This window comes from Haliotis asinina, chromosome 8 (genome assembly GCF_037392515.1).
Source record: "Haliotis asinina isolate JCU_RB_2024 chromosome 8, JCU_Hal_asi_v2, whole genome shotgun sequence".
Taxonomy (NCBI): Eukaryota; Metazoa; Mollusca; class Gastropoda; order Lepetellida; family Haliotidae; genus Haliotis; species Haliotis asinina.
The window spans coordinates 33,261,204-33,286,860 of record NC_090287.1 but is presented as its reverse complement, the minus strand read 5'-3'; the positions used below and the strand labels follow the sequence as shown (position 1 = coordinate 33,286,860).

The 25,657-nt window shown below is 39.6% G+C and overlaps 1 protein-coding gene across 1 annotated transcript; it reads right to left on the bottom strand.

Moving 5' to 3' along the window:
• Nucleotides 1–10,430: 10,430 nt before the first annotated feature.
• On the bottom strand, nt 10,431–25,391 carry LOC137295397 (RNA polymerase-associated protein RTF1 homolog). Its single transcript, XM_067826737.1, has 17 exons — nt 25,191–25,391; nt 23,198–23,314; nt 21,372–21,507; nt 20,896–21,091; nt 20,412–20,617; nt 18,490–18,676; nt 18,151–18,237; nt 17,732–17,822; nt 17,018–17,100; nt 15,680–15,875; nt 15,392–15,469; nt 14,770–14,891; nt 13,924–14,059; nt 13,181–13,240; nt 12,178–12,252; nt 11,284–11,383; nt 10,431–10,635 (listed from the first exon to the last, which is right to left on the bottom strand). The coding sequence occupies exons 1-17, from the start codon at nt 25,266–25,268 to the stop codon at nt 10,529–10,531; spliced, it is 2,055 nt and encodes a 684-aa protein (XP_067682838.1). The 5' UTR covers nt 25,269–25,391; the 3' UTR covers nt 10,431–10,528.
• Nucleotides 25,392–25,657: the final 266 nt, after the last annotated feature.

The window sequence follows — 25,657 nt, the reverse complement described above, 5'->3', positions numbered from 1 at the left end:
TAAGGGTTTGGGCTATCCAGGCAGTGCCACATTCGGGTTGGAATGGTTCATCATCAGCATAGCCGTGAAGATCCCGGGGTAGAATAGGCCGTCAGCAACCCATGCTTGCCATACATGGCGTAAGAGGGGACTAAAGGGATCGGGTGGTCAGGCTCGAGGACTTGGTTGACATGTCATCTGTTCCCAGTTGGGCAGATCGATAGTCATGCTGTTGATCACTGGATTGTCTGGTCCAGGCTCGATTATTTGCAAACCGCCGCCATATAGCTGGAATTTGCTGAGTGCGGCGTAAAACTAAACGCACTCACTCATCATCAGCAATCCATGGGCGGATTCAGGGTTGGGTTGGGTGGGTGTTGCATAGGTACGCTCCCTATCCCCAACTCCCGTTCCGGAGAATATGAAGACTTCCTAACACTGCAGCATAAACCAGATTGTCAGAAGGTCTGACAGCAAACCCATTATTGTCAACTGCATGGGAGGTGCCAAACCCATGGCAAACCCATGGCACCAATAATAACCAGTAACAACAGGGAGTCTGTGCACCCTCCTCCTGAATCTCGTTAATCACATATCTGTCGAAAGGGACAGAGAATGCAAGGACATTAATCACTTATGTTAGATCTAGGAATGACAAAACTTTCTGCATGATCAACTTCTATATGTGCTATTGTACATATAAAGAAGTTTATCATGCACAAAGGCTATTCCAAAAATGCATATAATAGTCATTTTTCATGACGCCCTGGTACATACGATGCATGGACCTCTGAGTCCGAAAACACCTAGAATGAGACAACGCTAATAAAATGAACGAGCTGCACCATCATACCTCGAGAAAATACTCTGTTTGTACCGACATTAGATACAGCTCCAGATAAGATTTAGCACACGTGGGTACTGTATCCACTGTATTTTTTATTCCTTGTTTAGTTGGAGTGGACATTATGAGTATTGAGAGGGTATGTCATTATTTACAGCTTTCAAGTATATGGATATTTTAATGATTTTACACTCACCGGAGTATATGTCAATGAGTAAGTAGGGCTCTCTTGCACTTGATCTTTGTGTTACAATGATTCCAAATCCCATTTTCTAAACTAGTCTTAAGATAGCCGTAGCTCTAAGATAGTTTTGTGCAGGTGGGCCCAGGTATGTACTGCATTATGTCATACCTAATAAAAAAGACTTAAATATAATGGAAATGATTTCATAAAAAAGCATTCAACCTGTACTCACAGTACAACGCTAGTCTTATACTAACAGTACAATTTGAAAGCAATCGATATTTTGTTCATTACGAAAGCGATTTTTATAAATATGTTCCGTACGCATGTTTTAAACTTTGTGCGTATCTTACATTTTAAATACGTTTTTGGTACGCGGCAATTATGGTTTTAGTGCGTAATTGGAAATTTTCTATGCGTAGTTTAAGCAGGATAAGCAGCTTTTCTGGGCCACTGAATGTCACTGGACATCCACTGAGAATTGGTTGGACAGATTCATTCACTAATTAATCTACATTTAATGTTTACATTTTGCACAATTACACATTAATCATATCATTTATTATTATTGTTGTTGTTTAGTGTGGCCATATTAAGCTTGAAAGCACTGATCGGGCCCCAATGTGTTGAAAAAATACTTAAGTCTGAGTTTTGACTTAAGTTAGAATTTTTACTCAAAATTGTAGAAAATGGATTTCCCAGAATGAGCTGAAAGCTACATTAAACTCAAACATAGTATACAATTTGAATTTTATGCATATATTTCTTAAGTTGCTTGGGCTTTTCTATTTTAAAAATGCAGCTGGGTTAAAAAAATTACCTGTTTCAATTTGTCAAACTGGATAATTGAGCAAAAACTTCAGTTGGCTCGAGAAATTGTTGCCTGATCTGTCGAACCACGTGTCATTCATATTTCCCCGGATCTGCACGCAACATTGAGATAACTATATCCACATATAAACCACATTCGTATAAATGTAACCCAGGCGTGTCTACAAATACATTAACCTTTCTTAACAGGACATTTGAAACATAATACTTGTTATTACAGCTCCTGTAACAATCCTCAGGGTCACGTGAAGCTTAATGCTTATCCGAGCATGATTGAAACAAACTGAATTTACCAACATGCATTCCGAGCATATGCGTGTGTATATATATGATTTACTCAACGAGGGCGTGTATTTATTCACACCGGCCGTCTTTGTCGAGTAAGTACGAGGGGGGCTAATACAATATATGAACCACCACCCGTCGACTCGCGATCACTTACCGGTTTCTCAGCGACAGGGGTCTGTGAGCACAGATTTACTAAACAAATTCCATCCAGTGTTCAATCAGTATAAATTAAACAGACCATTTGAGGTAGCCGAGGGGTGATATTATATTAGCAATGTGTGTTTGTTGTGTGTAGACGCCTGGCCGTGTTTCAACCCGTGACATCAATTGTGAGATACACTCGCACGAGAAAGGACCAGCTTTTAAAGTTAGTTCATATATCACACAGACAGGTATATTATCAACTATATTATCGAGGGTTGTAAGCGCTATCTGTTCAACCGACACACCCCGGGACGTGATAAGTTCAAAGGGAGAAAGAGTCCTGTGAACAGATTGGTTTTTATCTGTGAAATATATAACCATGGACGGTTTTGCTCTCTTACCTCTGGAGTTACTTTGGGATTGCTGTAAGTATGAACTGGCTAATGTTAAGTGGAGATGTAGAACGTAACTTAATCCTTAACTAGTACAAATGATATTGTACTGGAGTCCATATTTCGTTTATTTATGACCTATACATAAAATAATTATATTTTGTTGATGGAGACTTAACACTCATATTTGTAACCTTGGTTACACAGCTTTATGAATTGTAATGAAACAAACACAGTCTTTCAAAACACCATTTCAGAGCTGCTACATGTGAAGGCACATTATTCGATCCACGGATGCGATAACAGATCACATGTGAAATATCTCCTTCAATAAAACGCAAGGAGAGATTCTACTTCAACTCCCGGAGGGTGCATGCATGCCTTGAGGCGAACAGGTGATTGAAACCGTGGGAGTACATAGAGGGGTTCTACTCCGCCCGGCTAGGATGGAGGATGATTCAGACAGTTTGTTCACCATCAACGAGGAGGAAGAGTCAGCCTCACGAACTCAGCCCGAGTCCCAGACATCTTACTTCATAGTTGGGTCTCACAAAGTCAGGTTCCTCCCGTCTGTCAACTTCATATACCAACGGTTGAACTTCAGGGACCGATGCGGACAAGTGCCACATTTCGTTAAATCCAATGTACAAAAAACTGCTAAACTTTCGTCTGAGTCGTTTATTCTGAAAGTGAACTATCTACGACGACGTCGGGAGGCTAGTACAGACGTCAACAAGAATCGTCTGCTTGAGGAGGAGAGCAGACGACAAAAATTCTATGATCAGTCTCCTCGCCGATCAGCTTCTTCTGCGTCTCATGCTTAACCACAGATCATCAGAATGCTTAATATCACATGTGGGTGGCTTAAAGAATCTGCCATAGGCACTGGTGACAGAAGAAGGAAACGTTTCATGCAATATTGAAGAACTAGTAGTGTGTGTATAATGAGTTCTTCGTGTATGCCAGTCAAGTGGTGCAAACATAACTCTACCTATACAACGTGAAATGTGTCTTCAAAAGATTCTGTCGGAGAAATGTGATTTTTATTATAGGTTAATTTGATCGACAAAACGTTATGTTCATGGAAAAAGAGGACAAGGATGGGTGAGATGCTCTTTCTGACATGCACAAGGTATCTTCATTGTTTGGTGTTGGTCGGCAGTTGTGACATCGATGCATAATCTTGTCACAGTGCTTATATTTCCACAAATGTACCTAAAGAATATAGCATTAAATGCTGATTTGTCAGACAGTCATTATTTTTACTTAAGAGATCTTAGTTCATGTGGCTGACTATGCCAGTCAGTCGTGACGATGCAGGTTAGAATTGGTCGCCATGCGTGAACCGACGAAGATGCGGGTTACAACTGGTTCTCAGCAAACCATGCTTGTTCAGGAGTTGACTAAAAGGATTGGACGGTTATGTTCGCTAGACTTGGTCGATACATGTCACACCAGTTCGATGCTCATGTTGTCATTCACTGGATTGTCTGGTCCAAACTCAATCATTAACAGACCGCCATCATATAGCTATGATATTGCCGAGAGTGGCATTAAAAGCAAACAAACAAAACAAACATAGGAACAGTGTCTTACGGATGAACGCGCAGCGTATCCCTACATGCTTTAACAGGAACTGAGGCCTTAGCTACCAGCAGTATCTAGTTAAATACTTGTCGTAAGAGGCGACTAACGGGATCAGGTGGTCAAGCTCCCTGACATGGTTGATACATGTCATCGTATCTCAACTGCGTAGATCGATGTTCATACTGTTGATCACTGGATTGTTTGGTGCAAACGCGATTATTTACAGACCACCGCCATATAGCTGGAATACTTCTGAATGTGAACAAGCAACCAACCCATAATTAAATACTGTTGCCAAATTATGTTTCAAGTTAAAGTAGCCATCACGCAGAACCCTTTGAGTCGTAATTCCACTACAATGGACATTTTTATATACATACCTACGCGTTTTGTGGCTTAATTGTGACCCCAAGTAATGCGTGTGGTCAGTACTGTGTATACAAACCGTTGTTGTCCAGTCACTGCAAAACGTGGTAACGTGTCAGAACAACCACATCAAGTCTCCAGTTGAACTTAGCCTGCAGTAATCGCCTATTATAACATTCCGTGTGTCACAGACACAATGCACTTCTTCAGTGGTTAAAATGGTAAAATAGGACACTAATGATCTCTGTTATGAATAGCACAGGTCAGCTGGAACGTGGTTGAGGTTGAACATATATTGGTACAGATATTAAACATGATAAAGGAGAATATTAACCATGCCTCCGGGGAATGACGGTGTTTATAGATGTACATTTTAGCGTGAGGTGACTTAGTTGAGCCTCGTTGTTTCGAACTTACCATCTGGGCCGTCATTCTAGAAACATTCGTAGCCCCAAGAATTCGTAACTTAGATCGTAGCCAAGGTGTTAAGAATGGGCTTAGGAAGTGCGTAGGGCTATGAACGTTTGGAGAATAGCTAGCCTGGTTCTTGCGAATACCTGCTATATTTTATTGGTTGTCTCGAACTCCGTATAACTCGAACTTTTTCAAAGGCCACTTTTTACAAAGTGATCGCCAGGCTATGATAGTCTAGGTAAAAGTAAGAAGTTTCGATTGTCTCAACTGTAGGATTGCCTTGTAGATCGGTCACGCCGCCGGATACGACATAACGAGGTGTGTGTTTTCGTTTTGGAATCCTCGCTGGTTGGACTTCAGTTAGGTACAAGTGATTTGGATTGGCTGTTGAAATTATTTTGACAAACACATGTACTGTTTGAACTTGTATGTCAGCATTAATTACGGCACAATGTGTCCCTTTCACATATAGGCCGGAATTGGACATTATTTATTATCATACTTCACACATAAATGTCGGTTTCTGATTGACTGAGTTAATCAATGTATTTCGCTTACAAGCGAATAACATTTTCTGTGTTACCCTCTGGAAATGCCGAACTGTGGGAGTTTGGAACTTTGTGTCAGTAGTGTTTGTGTTGTTGCCTAACTCCGGTACTCCTTATTATAATCCAACACCCCTGCTTCAAACAGTTCAAAATTAACATGTTCGGTGTTCGGTGTTCGGTGAGATAAATACGTTGTTCACTTCTCCATTGGGGTTCATAAGTAGATGTACCCTCTATGTGTGTTTATGTTCACCTCGAACTTCGTTGGACCGAGGGAACATAAACACACAAAGAGTGTACATCGACCCAGGCACCCCAAGACACTACAGCTACTTAAATGTGACTTGCTTGATTGTGCATCTGGTTTTTTGGTTAGTTGTTTAAATAGCAGCACTCGGGAATAACCCAAGATGTGAAGACAGTCTGTAGATAATCGAGTCTGGACCAAACAATCAGTTTTTTCACATCATGACGTCATAAACAATGTTTCACACAAATGGGATACGATGACATGTACCAACCAAATGTGCGAACCTGACCATCTATTCCAGACAAGCATTTGTATCCTCGTGAGACAGTCCATCTGCATACCTTTAAACTGTGGAAAGCTGTTCGTTGTATCAGTCATGTGGTTGCCAGTTTTTTATTCGATTATTTACAGGCCGTCGGTAAATAATATATAATTGCAAATAACAGCAAGATATACTGGACAAAACAGTTAGGGATATTTGTAATTTTTAAAATTATGAATAATGATGTATTTATTCATTGACATACTGATAAAATATCAGTCATAAAAATAGCAATATCTATAACTTATTTTGTCCAGTATAGAACAAACAAACAAATGAAAATCTCCGAAGAGAAAATGATAGTGAAATTTGATAGCAGGCGTTATAACCAGGCATGGCCTTAAATGATATATTTCAGAGTTGAAGTTTCTGGATCACGTATGCCTTATGCCGCTACAATTTGCCCAGCATTTATTCACTCAACGTAGCATACTACATGCGAGTCATCCAACAGTGATTCAAGGGAGCGTTCCTACTACTTTTTGTGCGCCTGGCCGAGTTCGGTCAACGTGCTTTGACGTTTAGGCATTTCAACACCTGTTATGTCCCGGAAGTGTTCAGTTCGTGATAGGTCTTGGTTCATTGCCATGGAATTATGTGGACCGCTGGAATTGAAACCGACGTACCACAGCCTTGGCGTATCATGTTGTGACAACGGAAATGTGAGGCCACAAGATAAAACACAAGTTGTGTGGACGTAAAATCACAAAGCTGTCACAAACGGGAACGTGAAGTTAGCTAGAAGGACGTTCACCGGCAGTTCATACACAAACAAAAAAAATGACCCCCAAAATTGAAATAACTGTATGATAAGCACAATCAACGAGATTGACAGAAGTACTGGTCCAGAGAGATTAATCGACCTCCCTGAAAGTGCCAATATTGGAAAAGACACCTGACACACGCGTGTGACTCTATACTGTGCGACGTGTTTCGGTGCAAAAGTTTAAGCATTTACAATAATATTTCACGATCCCCTACTTTCTCAGAGGAGTATACATTGGTTCTTTTCCGACATCAAGATAGCAAAGGATTACATGTATATATACAATGTCTCCACTTCTTCGTTCTTCAAGTACGAGGTCGTGTGTTTCCCATGGGGTCTGTACTATCTTCCCCTGAAAGACAGGCGATCACTCATCTCCACCCGATCCTCGAGTGGCGGTCCTATCTCTCGCTACATACTTGAAGACGGAGCCGCAAGGCCGAAAAGATAGCTGTTAATCTGTCAGAGGAGAGTACCCAAACAATAACCTTCCTACTTTAGTTGCGTCACCTGACTACCACCGGGGCCGTTGACAGGATTTACTTTCCATAACTCCCAGAGTAATTTATTTTATTGGAGTATAAAACCGTTATGGTGGCCTTAAGTGCAAGCTTTGTATATTGAGCAATGTTTCCATGGAAACTGTGATTAAATTGTATTTCATAAGTGACATTAGTTCAATCATGTTACTAATGAAACGCCAGTTCAATAAATATGTCGCTGTGTTTGGACATTAATTTAGTTTGACATTCAGGGGTGGGCATCATTATATTGTTAGATATTTTAATATTTAAACTAAACCCTCTGGAAACAGACAGCACGACGGCCAAGACAAATCGTTTTGCGAATTATTTCCATTCATCGGACAGGTTGGTTTCGCGATATAGCTGGTTAGTGAACAGACAGCATGTTTAGGGTTTATGATACCTCCCCAAGAACCAGACAGATGAGTGAGCTTGTTTGTTGTAACACAACTTTTACCAATATTACCGCACGGAGGGGATTACCATGAATGGGCTTTACACACTGTACCCATGTGAGAAATCAAACCCAGGCGTGTGACGACCAAACGCTTTAACCACCGTCTAGGCTACCCAACCGTCCTATTGACAAATTAACACAACCGAAAGTCACAGGCTCTTAGGAAAAATCATGCACCATATTAAAATACAATGTGCACACATGTAAATCCATACTATAACGATGTAACTACTGATACAGTAAACTACGTTTATAATGAACTGACGGATATAAGATGGTCTCTATATTTCCGACCGCGTGTTCTGTTCTCTTAGCGATATGTATAGCCGTCTACAGTTAAAACGAAATACAATCAGTGGAGACTTTGAGTTCTTTTTATTGCCGTTTTGTGGTTTTGCTGACGAGATAACAGAATGTGAAAAGGTTGTGAGGATCCTCTTTTCACTAAGCTATTCTAAAGCTAGGTCTTTCATAACTAGAAGGAAGTACACACTGTCTTAATGGATATATTCTACGTTTTGATGCTATGTATTGACTGCATCCTAATCAAACCCACTCCAGTTAAGCAAGAGCATCATTACTACGAAGTTCACCGTATCCCAAATAGACAGTGGTGTTGATTTTCTGGTGGAGAGTATAAACTTCTTACGTTATTATAGAGTCACATGCATTGAGCAGTGGAAATAATCGGAGTATAAATGTTGACATTCTTCTAATCCACAGCTGTGGCAAAGTATACATTAACAGACGTTCTAATTGAAAAACATCAATGTTAAGGTAAATAGCTAACAAAGCTGGTGATAAATGTCCACCCTGTCGTACTCCAACAATACCCAGAAAATAATCAACTGTGTTTACAAACACAAAATATTTTCACAAGTAATTCATCCTAATGAATTTTCCATAGACATGAGTAAGCATGAGGCTTTCCTAGAGGGTTGGTGTTGAGAAAGTGCCAAATGATCTAGGAAAGATTTCGTGCACACAAGGTGATCTGCCGTTTGTAATGTTAAGTGATTCTAGGAGGCCGAAGATTGTACAAACGGATCAGTTGTGGGTATCCCCTCTTGAATCTGACAAGTACTTCTGAAAGCAACCCGGGGCAACTGCCATTAAAACAGGGTGTAAGACGAGGGTATATGACTCGGGTAATACACAAAACAAAATTAAACCAAAAGACCACTTCCTGTATCTAGGGTGTTGGTGTTGAGTCGGGTGACCATAGTCAAAACAAGAGCTACATGTGTAATGGCAGCCTGCCAGCGTGCATCTCCAACAATTTTTTGAACGACATGTACCTACAGCATAACGCTACAAAACGTTATCTGCTCTCATCCTGTCTGTTTGCTGAGGGACATCAAGTGGTTATACAATGAAAACCCAGAAACGTGTTCTGATATAATCCAACAGATTGACTTTACATCTGGACGGACAAGAGAGAAATAACGGTGTCAGGTGTGATGTTTCCTGTTTAACCCGTTGCACTTCCTGTTGATAGGGCTTTCCACGTCACTATTATTTATGATGTAAAGTGAAGTGTGACTGACTGCCCAAACTGAGATTAATGGATGTGATGTAACAGAGTTGTAGGTCAGATGAAATTTTGGCCTAAACATATGGTAGGCATTGCCAGTTTGGCTTGTTCATCACAGCATTAAGGAATATTCCAGATATGTGGCAGCAGTCAGTAAATATCAGTCTGGACCAGGCACTCCAGTGAACAATATAATAAGCATCATTCTATGCAGTTGGACTACGAGCAAATGTCAAGCGAGCAAGTATCAAAATCCAATCAAGAAGGATGGGTTACTGAAGATAAATTCTAATCAGGAACTTTATGGGTGACATGGTAGTCACTTGATGAGTGAAATCGGTGACACAAACGATGACAATACCCACAAGGCTTCCATCACTCATCACAACTTAGGGTCGAAAACATCAACGTTACAATATTATGCTTCTTACAAATAATCCACCAGAGCACTCAGCTGTTGTGTCTCCCCGGATGAAAAAGATAGGTCCTCGAATATGCCTGAATACCTAACCCCCAAACAATAAACATAGGTCTTTGAATATAGGTGAATATGTAACCCTGAAACAATAAACATAGGTCCTTGAATATACCTGAATATGTAACCCTCAAACAATAAACATAGGTCTTTGAATATAGGTGAATATGTAGCCATCAAACAATAAACATAGGTCCTTGAATATACCTGAATATGTAACCCTCAAACAATAAACATAGGTCTTTGAATATAGGTGAATATGTAACCCTGAAACAATAAACATAGGTCCTTGAATATACCTGAATATGTAACCCTCAAACAATAAACATAGGTCTTTGAATATACCTGAATATGTAACCCTCAAACAATAAACATAGGTCCTTGAATATACGTGAATATGTAACCCTCAAACAATAAACATAGGTCTTTGAATATACCTGAATATGTAACCCTCAAACAATAAGCATAGGTCCTTGAATATACCTGAATATATGTAACCCTCAAACAATAAAGACAACTAGATAATTACATTTGACATTGTACATTTATTCATTTTTCATTCTATTTACATTACAAAGAATACTTCATGTACACACTAAAACATACGACAACAAAATGATATATTAAATAAGTCCTTTACGTTTCTTGTAGTCTTCGAGGTTGAGGGAGCGTCTGGGTGCACCATCTCTGACCTGGCCCGATAGTCGGTTGTAAACAACAACAGATGGCGCTGTGGGAAGGAAGAGAGAACTGCTTCTGATTAGTGTTTAACATGTGGAATTGTGTACTGAGTTTAATAAAGTGAGTTAAATGTCCTTTTAAACATTATTAAATAAATACTTTAACTATTTCTGGCAGGGAGGGGGAGGTGGGGGGGGGGGGGGGGGGGGGGGGAGAGGAAAGCTTTATGTGTCAACTTTGTCTCTTATTTAACACCTAAACACAACATTCCACGATGTAAGTGATTTCAGCTGCAAATCAGCTGGGGGTCTGAGGGCTGCAGGGTCCAGGATAAATTGAATCACAGAAAATTGCTATCCCTGAAAATTCCAGCAGCTTGAAGGGGCTGTAAGTCATCCATTCTGGACCAGACCGAGGAGTGATGAGTGGTTAATACTACGATCATTATCCATCTTCACTGAACCTGACCACTAGATCAGTCAAGTTATTTTGTCCAGAAAGTCCAGGCTGCTTGGAAACATTCTAACCTGTCACCTTAAAACTGCAATCCATTATCATTAATACTTTAATACTGCAGTAAGTGTTATGCTATTTTAATTCTTAATGGTATTTCACACATAGAACATTAAATGGGCTTGTATTTCAGCCATGACATAACTGTGTTAGGTGCACACGAAGACCCAGAAAAGGTTCTCACCGCTTGTTGGCACATCCAGTTCTATTTTGATATCAAAGTCATGAACAGCAAACAGATCATCTGAGGATTTTTTGTCAGAAACCCCTTCCCTTGATGAATCCTGAAGCAATGATAGAAGTTGATCATGTTTATATACATTATGTATGCAGTCGGGATGTATAGATTCACCAGTATATCAATGCATCAGTAATAATTTCGGACAATACGACATGCAACAGACATGAGCCAGTGTTTAACTATCCTGTAATCAGTTATTTGGGAAAGTATGTCCAACATACATTTTTATATCAATTTTAGCATAAAACATTATGCAATATCAGTATAAGACAATCTACATCCTTTTAAGAACAAAATTCTGTTCCTCTGGCAATCAAGGATAAGTTAGTCTGGCATGGAGAACTCGTCTATATGAGAAGTAGGCATTGCACGACAATGAGCACACTGACTTGGTTTGTGAAAGGAAAAGCAGATGTAGGCATACGTACAGGCATACGTACGTGCAGTGCATGATGATGAAATTGATTACCCACGTAGCTGCCTTTGCTGAGACTGGCCACGTGCAATAACCATCGCATTACACTTTATCACAACCTGGGGCCTCTTTGCTCACAATGGCAAGCACCAGTGGGTAGCACTCATACATGCTAATATGGGTCAAATATCAGGTTGGTGCTCAACTTATCCTTGTTTGTCAATAGAAATTTGTTTAATTTGTTAGGATTTGAACCCCTTAGCAAACCCTGGAAGGATAACACTCCAAAGTGAACTGGGTACCTCTGGGTCGCATCTGTTAAAGGTTGCCCTGTGTATTTTTATAATAAAACAGTTATTATTTGCATTGTTTCTACTAACACATAACTTTTCCACATTCATAACAGTTGGGTAAATCTCTACCTTTATATTGGTTGGTTGCCCAGGTAACCTGTTTTTTCCTTCCAACATACCAGCAATACCAGCTGCCTCAGCTTCCTGGAAACACAGAACGAAACAGACACTGATTACTACTGAACTGTACTAAATAGTGAAATGGTAAAGTAGCTCACTGATATAGATGGTCAATATGGACAGCTTCATATAAACCTTTCTGCTTAAAAACTAAGGACTAACACTAAATTCAGAAGGTTTATCAAAATAAGTGATCAAAATGAAAAAAATACATGATACAGCTCAGCTTTCTTATCTCAGAAGCTGTTAAGAAGTATAACAGCTTCAATTCTAACCTCTACCAACTGAACATATTTCAAAATGATCATAATGACAATAAACAGCTTTTGCACAACAGTTGCCATGCTGGTCAGCCAATGGGCATACTCCAGTCAGATACTGGTCCTAAACTGGCCCTGCTGTTCCTAATCCAGTCAGACACTGGTCCTACACTAGTCCTGCTATTCCTACCCAGGTACTATTCCAGTCTGACACAGGTCTAGACTGGAACTACTGTTCCTACCCAGGTCCAACTCCAGTCAGACTCTGGTCCTAGACTGGAACTACTGTTCCTACACGGGTCTTACCATAGTCTGACTCTTGTCCTAGACTGGAACTACTGTTCCTACCCAGGTCCAACTCCAGTCAGACTCTGGTCCTAGACTGGAACTACTGTTCCTACACGGGTCTTACCATAGTCTGACTCTTGTCCTAGACTGGAACTACTGTTCCTACCCATGTCCAACTCCAGTCAGACACTGGTCCTAGACTGGAACTACTGTTCCCACACAGGTCACAACCGAGTCAAACAATGGTCCTAGACCGGCCCTGCTGTTCATACACAAGTACTATTTCAGTCAGCCAATGGTCCTAGACTGTAACTACTGTTCCTACACCAGTAACACTCCAGTTAGACATGGGCCCAAGACTGGCCCTGCTGTTACCACTCTAGGAAATACACTCGATCACTTACCTTCCTCTTTCTTTCATCTGCCAACATAAGGGCTAACTTAGCATCAGATGCTGTGTCTCTCTGAAAATTAAAACAAATGGTTTCAGTAACATGAATGAAATACAGAACTGGAGATGCTAAAATATTACACAGGACAATTCTAAATCTTGACTGAATTACAGTCACTATGTCTGCAAAAAACCTGAGTCTGGACCAGATCTGCGCAACTAGGAACTGATGACATGTGTCAACCAAGTCAGTGAGTCTGACTACCCAATCCCGTTAGTCACCTCTTACGACAAGCATAGTCGCGTTTTGTGGCAAGTATGGGTTGCTGAAGACCTATTTTACCATGGATCTTCAAAGGTTGAAAACCAACAGAACCAAGCATCACCAACATGGCATGACAAGCCTAAGATCTGGGATTCACCTTGGGGTTGAAACTTAACTACATTCACTAACTGTCATGGTAATCCTACTCATCTCATTGATGTTATCTTGTCTCATCTTCATGTTACTGTGGCATCATTCAACTTTCTTGGATGCTGTTTTCACACCACTGTTATTGTTATCCCATTATATGTACATGTACCTTGTGTATAAACTACTGTACCCCATCATTCCCCCTATACGCTTGCACATGGTGTAAGAACCTATACCGAAATGTCACCATTGTCATCTCTATACCAGCCACTCTAACAAATCTTACGATGAAGCTCTGTACAGCCAATTGCTATCTTAGTGAACTGGGCAGATTTCCTCACCTTTGTTACTAGTGTTGGACGTGAATGTCTTCGTGTAAATGGGTCAGCGATTGCATTCTTGGAAGCTTCTACCTCAGCCTTGGCTGCCTTCTCGGACTCTACAATATTCCTTGTCCTATTTCTCTGATTGATGTAACTGAAATTTAGAATCATCCTGGTTATCAATCTTGTTAGTTTGTGAGTTCCATCTGCAGATAATCATATCATAATTATTGCTACTTACTTTTACCATCCAATTAAAATCACATTTATCTCATAAGTACTGAATGCAAACAAGGCTGGCCAAATTTGAGACCAACCATCACAGGGAAATTCATAGCTACATCACTCAACTAAGTTTTACTTTGTGATTGCGATTCATACCCAGTCATTGCAAGGTATCTTTATTATGTATTGGTTTCCTGTTTCAAAGTTTTGCTAAATAAAGAGGTTTTTAGGGCAAATCAGAGGCAATTAGGGCCTTTTCATGGCTTTAACCAATTCAGGGTCTCTTTGGAGCAAATGACTGGCAATAAAGATGTTCTTAAGGCCTTAATTCATTTAGGGCTATTTGAGAATAAAATACTCAGGCTTCAGTTCAGGCTTTTTCAAGCCCATTAACCATGCTCTGTGGCCTGAACATAATCTGGTTGATGCAAACAAGCTGCAGGTAGTGCTGGGGTATGATAACACAAAGCCACTCTCCATTCCTCTCCAATGGACAGCCGAAGCAGATGTAAGGTGTCTACCATGTCCTAAAAACACCACAGGGTTTTGTACAAGAAAGAAACTCCATAGATATATCAGGATACACCAGGATCATGTACAGCTGTTCCTGAAGACCTGATCAACAAGATCCCTCCTGACCTGATTGAGTTGATGTTGCTGGAGCGACGGCGATCCAGCTCCACCGCTCTCTCCTCCAACTCCTCCAGCTCGTGTTGGACCTTGTACAGCCTGTCCTGGTCATTCTCTAGCTCGGCTGTCTCCTACAAAATGAACAGTGAACAAACACATTTGTAATGAAGTCAAACAGTTCATCTGAACAAATTTTTGAATAGTATTCCAGATATATGACAGCATGTCGGCTTTCTGTGGGAGGAAGGCTAAACCTGATGCTGGTTCAGGAGTTTTAACTCTGGTAACACCCATAAGAATGGTTTGTCTGGTCATCCAGCGATAAGATCAAGGACATTTTATGAGTTAGTGTATGAATGAAAAAAGGATTTAGGGATTAACACAGCCGTCTGTTTCATTAATATCACAGTGAGTCAGCTGTTTGAGGATAGAAAGCTGAAGGTGATGTTGACCATAATCCAGGATTCAAATCCACTATCAGTGGATCCTGTAGAGTGGAGGACTATAACTCTGTACCTTTCAGGAGTTGCAAATTTGGGAGTGATTGTTTCCACACCACATTTAAACAATATTTCAGCAATATCGTGGTGGGGTTACCAGAAATAGTTTTATTGAGATGAGGGAGACGAACCTTCTGTTTAAGTAGGTGGGTTTTCTTCACCGCATAGTTGTGTGGGTTCTTCCTGAATCTCTGTTTCTCAGCAACAATCTGAACAGAACAACACAATAAGAAACACACAAAGATTTCCACATTTCATCTTTCGGACAATTTCAGCACACTAATGATGAGTATGAAGAGAATGGAACCCAGGTCTTCAGTGTGATGAGCGAATGGCTATAACCACTAGACTAACCCAATGACCCACGATAGTGAGAAGAAAGTTAGAGATGGAGGTGAACAAGGATGTTGAAGACTCACCTCTTCGATGTCATTCTCTTTCAGTTTGTAGTTGAGAGCTTGCTTGATGTCCTCAGACTTCCTGTTGATCTCCTCCACAGTGGGCAGCTCCAAGCCTCCTAGCATCACTGCCTCCTTCCACTTGAAGAACTCGGATTCCGTGAAGTCTTGATTAGAGACAAACTCTAGACGATACACACGTTCCGCATTGCCATGCCTGGGGGAAAATACAGCAATATGATATCCAGGGCTCGTACCACTGTGAACAACCAATGCTGAGAATGCCATTATTTCAGTACAGATCCAGACTCAAACTGCCATTTCCACAGATCTCATTCTTGAGTCCCCACAACCTAAGCACGTATCCTAGCAACATATACCGAACATCTGATCACTAACGGATTCCAATAGCACCCAGTTACAAACTTTAGAATTTCAGCACACTGACAGTATAAACGCTTGCAGCTAACACAAGACTACACATAAACATTGCATTGTTGAAAATCTGGAAAAAGATAACCCTACTGCGAGACACATATTAGATGATCCTGCGCACTAAACGCATTTGTGACAAGAGAGGCGGTCCAACGAATTGGGCGAGTACATTTGGCTGCTACAGGTAGCTTGACGATTACGCACGTGTAATACATGCTAACCGTGACATGAAATCAACACCGCATATTCCTTCGAATGATAAGACTGTAATTTCAGGCATAAGATACTGATATTCCACGCTAACCATTAGTTAAGACGAAGACAAATGGATGATTGGGGCATTGACAAGCATTTTAGATATTCAACAATTTTGTTAAAAAAAACCCCAGGAAAATGTCATTTGCTTCGTAAAATGGATCGGTGGTCCTAAACATATTTGCTCAGTATATTGTGTTGATTCAATTCGTTGGGATTGTACCTGTTCCCAAATCGAGTGTGCTATAACAATTCATGCGTGAAACGCACAGGGTAAATGAACTTCTCGATATTTATCAGACAACCTGTCTCCCTCTTGTTTCAAGTGGATCGTTCTGTGGGGCGTTCCCAAGTATGCAAATTGGGGTCATTTGTCAGGTCGTGGATCATCTTATATGTGTTTACCAGTAGATACATGGAGCAAGGAGGATGAAGACCTTTATGGGTACGCAACTTCTTTGTTGCGGTGGATGCAATGTTTCAGTGTGGAGCCAATAATGAAAGGGATTACTGCTTCATATGGGTGGTCACAAATACTGTAAACAAACTCGATGTTGAATGTTGTAGTTTGTCTTCACTACTGCTGCTTAACAGACCCCAGTAAAGAATTTGGTAAGGTTATATACAATTAAACTTTGTGCCTGCATGACTCAGACGTTTCTTATTTACCTTAATTTGAGACCTTTATTTGTTCTTGTGGAGCCAAGTTGATATACCTTGGCAGTTTCAACGACATCAATAATTTCAGCTACCTGCAAACACACCATGAAATGCATGTTACAACCAAAATATACTGATTCTGAATAAACATGATTACAAAATGTGACTACTCAACTTAAATCATAGATCAGTGAGTAAGTGAGTATGGCTTTACACAGCTTCTAGCAATATTTCAGCAATATCATGGCAGGGGACACCAGAAATAGGCTGCAAGCATTGTACCCATGTGGGAATTTGACCTCCGGTCATTGGCAAGATGAGCAAACAACACCAGACGATATCACCAGATCACAGGCAAAGGGGTGGAGTGCCAGTAACATTCCTCACAGTCAGAAATATGATGGTTTTCTCCGACAAACTATCCGTCATTGACAACAGGAAGCATGCTTTATGCTTTCAGTCAACAATGGTACAGTATCATTAAAATCAAAATTCCAGGTGACTTTACAATCACTGGGTATTGGTGAGTTAAACTGCCTCTGACTAGACATCAGATTCCATTTACTTATTTGACACTGTCACACACAGTAACAACACAAACCGTAAGTAAATAACAGTACGTAGGAGTCTTCAGTCTGTTCTTCTAGTACCTAATTTTTGGTTTTTCTTCAGAAGAACCCTTGCAAACTAATACTTGATTTGGGACACTGTTAATCATCTTACCCGATATACTGCCCTTCCCTCGTGGTTTCCAATGCCTATTCGCACAAAACAGCCAGTGACGGTCCTCTTGAAGAAAGGCATATGACACCACCTAATAAGCACAGAATGAACGAATACATGAATGTGTAAATGAATGAATGAAGGAACGAACAAATGAAAAGAAAGAAATGTCAGTGAGCAGTATGTTATCAATCCAGAATTGCCATAGAAAACCAAATTTTCTTCCAATATAAAAGAAACTCATGGATCCATGCAGACCTCCTCACTAAATCCACGTACCACCATGTCACGTGTAAGAAATGGATTAGAATCTTGCTGTATGAAGACTAGAACTCGGACGGACAGATTGTAGTTCACCAGCTTCTCTTTCTATCCACAAACAGCTTCTCTAACTTCTCTAACAGTGCAATAATTCCCACCTTTCAAGTTTATGTCTTGACAACTTGACCTTGTTCAGATCTTCTTTCACAGAGACGAGATGTGATTTCTTGGGTCGGGAATAGGTACTGAAATAATTAAACAATGAACACATATTCAGAGCTGTTCCTAGTGAATTTCACTACTGCTTTCCAAACACAAAAGTTTTTAAACAAAAACATTCCATCTTTTGACAAGTGTGGGCTTCAAGAGGCTCTATTCTGACGTGTAATTACCAGAACCTTCAATAGTTTTGCCATTGAAACAGAAATATATTGTATGCCTTGCAATTAAATGTTAAACATTCCAGTGAAGCATTTATAACAGATATAACTACTCACTCTTCATCTTCTGAATCTGACTGTCCTGAAGACCGTGAGGAACTTGATTCTGAATCTGAATCAGCCCGACTCTCCTGCTTTTCTTTCTCCTCCATTCTCTTGTCATCCTCCTCATCATCATCTTCATCATCACTGTAGATGTCACTTGCCTTCAGCAGTTTCTTCTGCTGTTGTATCTTTATTTCCTCTGAAATCAGACAAAATTCGAACAAACCTGTAGATGTTGCAGATTCTTTGAATATGGTCTTCCTTGGCGTACATATAAGCATTTTAATAGCCATATAAAATCCCCGTGACAGTTGTAACATTATTTTGAATAAAATGTTCATAAAACCAAACACTATGTTTTTGCCTTGTGAAGCCTACCCTACAGGGTCCTCACAGACCTCTGCAGCCAAGAGCAGGTAACTCTAGACTATAACCTCGCACCTCACTTTCCATGTTGAACGAAATCAGACAGAAGGTGGGTGGTTGTACCCCAAAAAGGACTATATTCAAAGAATCTGCAACCTCTACAGGTTTGTTCGATTCTATTTCATATATTCCTTCTTGGGGAACATTATAAGCAAGCATAAGACAAGCATAAGACTCCTAGAGACTGAGTGCGGGAGTGGCATTTAGTCTCTTGTAAAAATAGCAAAAGAAATCTCACTTACCTGGTCATGTGCCCGGCAGAGTCAATCAGGCAGAGACATGAGCCAGAGTCAGGGGTCAAACTTATATAACGAAACCTGAGGCGTGTTCAGAACAGCGAGCGCCCGTGCAATTGCCTCCCACGAGAGCTCGCATGGGTCCTGAACATTGCTTACATCCAACCATTTGTGACCAACCCGCGTTATTCCGGGAAAAGCTGAATAGCTTTTCGTCTTCTTGTTGGAAGTTACGGAAAGGGGCGAGTGGTGACGAATGACATTAAACGTGTATAAGACAAAACGTTATGGACGTCAACTTCTTTATGTTTTACACAACTTTTCTTTCTTGGCTATTCCTTGCCCATTCATCAGGTGGGTGCTAACTAATGACAATGATTTGGGTTTGGGTTTTTTTCTATGAAACATGGTCGCCATATTTATTTGCTTGGCGAGGCAGCTGAGGATAGTTTGCAGGCACTCGTCAGGGCACAGGCATTCAGGATTGAGCGCTCGCAGGCATTCGCGGGTGCTCGCGATTCTGAACACGACTCTGCCTAATGTATACTGAACACATTTATTCCCCCCAGCTCTCCTCAAATGAAGATAAGTAAACATCAAGATGCTTACCACAAGGAGGAATATATGAAAAAGAATGTCTTATTCTTGATTTGGAGCAGGTACGTCATGATCGAATAAGACAGAGTAGAAAGCTAATGATTCACTTGATTTTGTGGTATTCTGTATGTTCTATTGCATGAGAATCATTGCTCTTACACTTGACACAATTACTGATATTTTCACACAATGTCCATACATGTTTCCGTAATTATGCAATTATTACCACATATCAACATAAAGACAATATCATTTATCTGACATACACCAGGAGAATCTGTTGAACCTTGTAAAAAGAAGTTTGGAACTGATTTCACCTCCTATCATTTAGTTCACTAACATAAACATGTGAGAGTTATCTGGGCTTAGCATTTGAAAATATTTCCTGCAATGTCAAATCGAGGTCTATGTGTGCAACAAATTTGACAAATTCTGACAAACTGTCCTAAATATTGGTCTGGAGGCGGCATGGTGTGAGTGAGTGAATTTGATTTCTCGGCACTCAACATTATTTCAGCAACATCATCCATAAATGGCCTTCACACATTGTACTCATGTGGGGAATTGGCAACATGAGAGAACAATTAATCACTAGGTTAGCCTACTGCCTTGGTACCTACTGAAGGAGGCAGCATAATCAAGCGAATCAGTAAGCTGAAAGCAAGACTTTTGTACCTTTGTTTCTCTTCTCCTCTCTTCGTGCCTTCAGATCTTGGAGAGCTGACATCTTCTTGTTGTCCTTGCGGCTGTCCTCCATGTTCTTCCTTCTCTCCTTACTTCGCTCACTCACTGATCTGGTGGGTGCGGCTGTGTCTGATGACAACTTCAATTTGTGTTTCTGTTCTTTCTTTGCTTTTCTAAGCTTTTGCTCAATTTCAAACCTGGAAGATAAAGTAAGTTCACGAACTGAAATCAGAAAAGTGATTATTTTCCTTCATTTGCAATGATTTTCAAAATTAACTTTCATAAAATTGCAGGTGTCTGGCATCCACAAATAGGTACAAAAGTAAACCAGAAGACTAAGCGTAATAAAAAACTACATTTGCATATGATGTTTTTACTCGAACACAGTATGTTTGCCTCAAAATACAGAACAGAAAGGAGAACATTTCCTGGCTGTCCTGGCCATTTCTTGGCAAATGCTATTAGACAAGAGTACCTTGTCTTCAACACAGCTCTCCTTTCCATTCTGTTAAACAGTTCTTGTTCTCTTTCCTTCTCTGTCATTTGTTCAAGTTTCTTCTTGTCTTCCTCATCCCCAATCAAGTTCTCATCATAACCATCAAAGAACTTCTCCTCTTCTGATTCTGAGGCAGAACCTGAGCCTGACCCACTGCCAGAATCTGACACCTCCCCTACACATGCAGAACACAGAACATAAAAATGACATCCAAGTTAACAAGTACTCCTACATGTTTAATTAGCACTAAACAAGACAATCATATACCAGAACATTCATTAAACTTTTCATCAGTGGCACTGCAATCAGACTTTAGAAACTATGGTAACCATAGGATACAACAATTAGCACATCTGGGATTCAAACCTGAAACCTTCTGCTCACAATACCAGTGGAAGGAAAAGCAAATATTCATGAGCATCACGGAAAAAAAACATGAGCAGAATTGAGACCACCTTCTTCTGGCTCAGATCCACTCTTTTCGCTGTCATCATCGCTGCCTGAAGAAGTTATTGTGGAAGAACGCTTGGCTTTCTTCTTCGGAGTTGCTTTGCTCTTCTTTTTCCGCGGACTTGTTCCATTGACAGTCCACTGAAAAATATGTCTCAGTGTACCTAAATGATTAACAGACACTCAACACACACACGAACACATACAATCATAGTTTCATACCAAGTACTTACGGTTGCAAAATTATGGAAAACAAATTCATTATAAAGGTAAAAAATTGTGATTTTTCATAGTCCATGTACCTTTATTTAGAGGTATTTCATAATATGACCAGAAATTACTGAGAATTTTAAGGATACGTTTAATTTGTTTTCTAGTAAAAACAACCTTAACCAGCTATCAAGAGTTTGGGTTCATTCAAAAAGAGACAACTCTGATAATCCTTTTTCGTTAGTGTTTGAAGAGTTATTCCCCTTGGTATACTTGTTTGCAGATGATAATTTCAGTGATCCTCAGTATGTATGACTTAGAGAAGAGGAAGTTGATTTTAGAATATTGTAACAAGGACTTTAGATCAGCTAAAGAGATTTCAAGTAAAACAGGCAACCCTTTGTCAGTTGTTTATCGTGTTTTGAAAAACATGCAAATGAAATGACACTGAGCACCAAGGAGGTGCATTTGAAGGGAATATGAACAGTGAGTGGTACACAGATAGTCTCAAGAGACGTACTCCCATCTGCACAGGTGTTCTATGGACATTTTTGGATTTTCCAGCAGGACAAAGATCCAAAACATCGTTCAATGCATTCAGAGGCCTGGTTTCAGACCCAAAATATGACTTTAATATACTGGTTAAGCTATAGCCCTGATCTAAATCCAATAGAAAATGTTTGAGGACTTATGAAGGAAAGTGTCAATAAGAAAAATCTGACAAATATTGCTGAAATGAAAGAAGAAGTGGTCCGATATTGGGACAGCATGGACCACAACTTTCTACCTTCACTGATCAGTAGTATTCCACGGAGCATTGTTCAAAGCCTGCACTGCTGCCCATGGTGACTTGACAAAATACTCACTGTTCACCTGTCTTTGAATCTGGAGTTATGTTCTGCTAACATTCACATTTAATATGTGAGTAATGAGTGAAAAAAGTAAAAAATGACTATCCTTATATTCTCAATAATTTCTGGTTATACTATAACACTAAATTTACCTGGTAATAAGTGATTGCACATCATTGTGAAGACTAAGATTTCATTCTTATCTTTGGTACAATGTGTGAAGTCCTTTTCTAAAGTGCTAAGCCTTTAAACAGGCCCCCATTCAACAAAATGATCTATACAGTCGACTTTTTGTAAGTCTATGTTCAAATAACTGAGTTTAAGGTATAAATGCTTTAGCCGAGACCACAGCCATCATATGAGTCTACCCAGCTGCTCCATACTGGTGGTGGAGTTCCACTGGAGGTCATCACACACATTCTACCAAGTTAATTTGAGATGTGAATGCTTTTGCTCCAATACAGCTTTATGGAACGTGACAAAGACCACCAACATTATAAAAGTCTACCCTGTATCCCTTATGTCCACACTGGTTGTGAATTTCTGCTGCCAGGGATGGCAATATGTGAAAGAGATTTCAGCTGAAAACCAGCTGGAGGTATGGGGGCCATAGGCACCTAACACGGTCCAGGATTGATTATTTTACATTCAAATCTGCAGATTTCTGACGATTCACTGAAAATTGCCATCCCTGGCTAGAGGCCATCACTTCATCACATGCATTCAGCTAACTATAAAGAGGCATAGATTTGTCAAATATCTATTCTTACATCTCCATCACTTCCAGAACTTGTGTCGGAGTCGGAATCTTCAACTGCTGCAGATGCTGGTGGGTCTGCTTGGGACTCAGAACTGGGACGTTTCCTTTTGGCCAACGCACGAAAGCCCTAAAAAATATAAAAGACCATTATATGTAACTACTCAGCAGAACTGGAATATGTAGTGCATATCTATGCACTACATTTCAGGAATTTATCAAGGCATTTCCCAAAAAGTGCACCTTCAAACTTCAGACAAAAATTATTTTGTGCAAATTCCAAGTATTTAATCTATTCAATACTGAAGTTGACTAAGACACTGCATAACATGCAGTACATAATTAATAATTATATGGAAAATTCAAATAATTTCTGTTATAGTACACAAGTGATATTTATGTAGGACCAGCACATGAGACTTTTCCATTTACATTCTATACTCACATGAAGCATCAGCATGATGCCAAACAGTTCGTAACACTTTTACTTGAAATTTGTGAATAATTAGTGTATAGCAAGAACTCCACATAAACTAAACAAACTGCAAATTGAGAGAAAAAGTATACTCCCTCAAATTTGGAATAGTCTGAAAAAGAGAATTATTTTCAATGCACTAATATAAAACTAAGCACTTCAGACATTTAGAGTAATCTGTTCCTGTTACGAGTAAAATACATGTCACCCACATCAGTGATAACTAAATTAAGATGAATTGAAATTTGTTAAAAATAAAATGTGGGAATACTGTTACAGCATATGCTGCAGACTTGTTGTTTCCGAGTATATCTACATAAATCACAGCTTTGGATTATAATAAAATACTAACAGTAGCTCAAAAGACAATTATCAATGAGTCTTTATTTCACAACTCACTTTTTGGACAAATGGATTAGTATTTTTCACCTAATTTCATAATGTTTGTTCAAATACTTTAACATGTAAATAGCACACCACTGCAGTAACCAGTTTACCAACACTTGATAAGTAGAAGGAAATATAGGAAGATATTTCCAAGATACTGGAAATGTCATCAATTTGTTTTTTAATATGGTTTTGCAGATTTGTACTTTGCAAATGATTCTTTGTAAACTTTTTAGAATGACATGTATCAACACTGGATGAATTGACGGACACATTTTAAAAGTTAGACTATTAGCATATACAACAGAGGTTTCATCTTGGGTGTCCGATAACCTTGAGTCAAAGTTAATTTGGATGTTTTTTAAAAGGACATCTTCTGAGGTCTGTCGTCACTACATATAATGATACACAATAAATGCCAAAACAATCTCAACACCAGCAGTCTCAAAGTTGTCACCGACTTGAATGCTTCAAACATTTAAAAAAGATCTTTGTTCCTGATAAAATACCAAACACATGAATATATTAAGTTTTTCATGGTCAATCCAATCCACAATTTCTGTTCTGATATCAATGATTGTTTGTACAGCACACGTCAAGTATCTTATTCTATGACTGGAAATACTGCTCACAAACATAAACTACTTTGGGGCCAGATCTGAAAGGTAATTATTTTGTGCTATGTGCAACTCTTTGTTGTGCAAGGTGTTACATCCAGAATTAATTAGTGTTAATATAAAAATTACAAACTGTCTTAAACATCATTATCATAATGTTGGTCGCAATTCAAAATTGTAAAACGTTTTCTTTGCAAATGAAATGGGGACATTTATTTCATGCAACACTGAAGAATGTGGGAAGTGGAAAATATTTTCATAATCTATGTCCAAAGGTATGAAGACTTGTTTAAGTACTGGGGTAAGGGTTAGCTTTTTTTTAGTTGCGTTAGTTCTTTGTCCCCTCAGATGGAAACTGTTTATCCGACATTGGTGATTTCGCGTCATTTCCTGTCCTCTGTGGTCAAAGATTCGAAGATTGCACTTAATTTTTCATTTGCTGGTTTTCAGATCTGACTGTCGACACATATCTCGGAACAATACGAGGTTGTAGAATCAAAATCAAGAAGATGAGGAAAGACACTAACTTCATCTACATCTTCTCCACTATCACTATCATCGCTATCTGAATCGATGAGTAAAGCTCGTGTCTTTCTTTTCGACATATTTAGTTGAAAGTTGGCTCCACCACTGAGTAATGGTGCCGAGTCTATGCATAAGTAGCTTCCCAGAATTCCCTGCAAAGGGAGATAACAAGTTGAACGTTCTCGACTCAACGAAAAGTTGAACCATCTGAAACGGATTTAGAGTACTCTGAAACGCTGCTTTCAGCAGCTTTGAAATAACTACATGTACTTACGCCATTTCAAATGAAATGAGGGTTTCCGTTAATTTCATGTTTACATAACACGTTTGATTATGGAACCTAACTGGCTGCGGAAAGGAGGTGATGGGTTCCCATTAGCATAATGGACTGATATATGTCAATGGATGTTTTATATTCATTGAAGACGTAAGCTGCGGATTGATATGAAAATTCACACATGCTGTATTT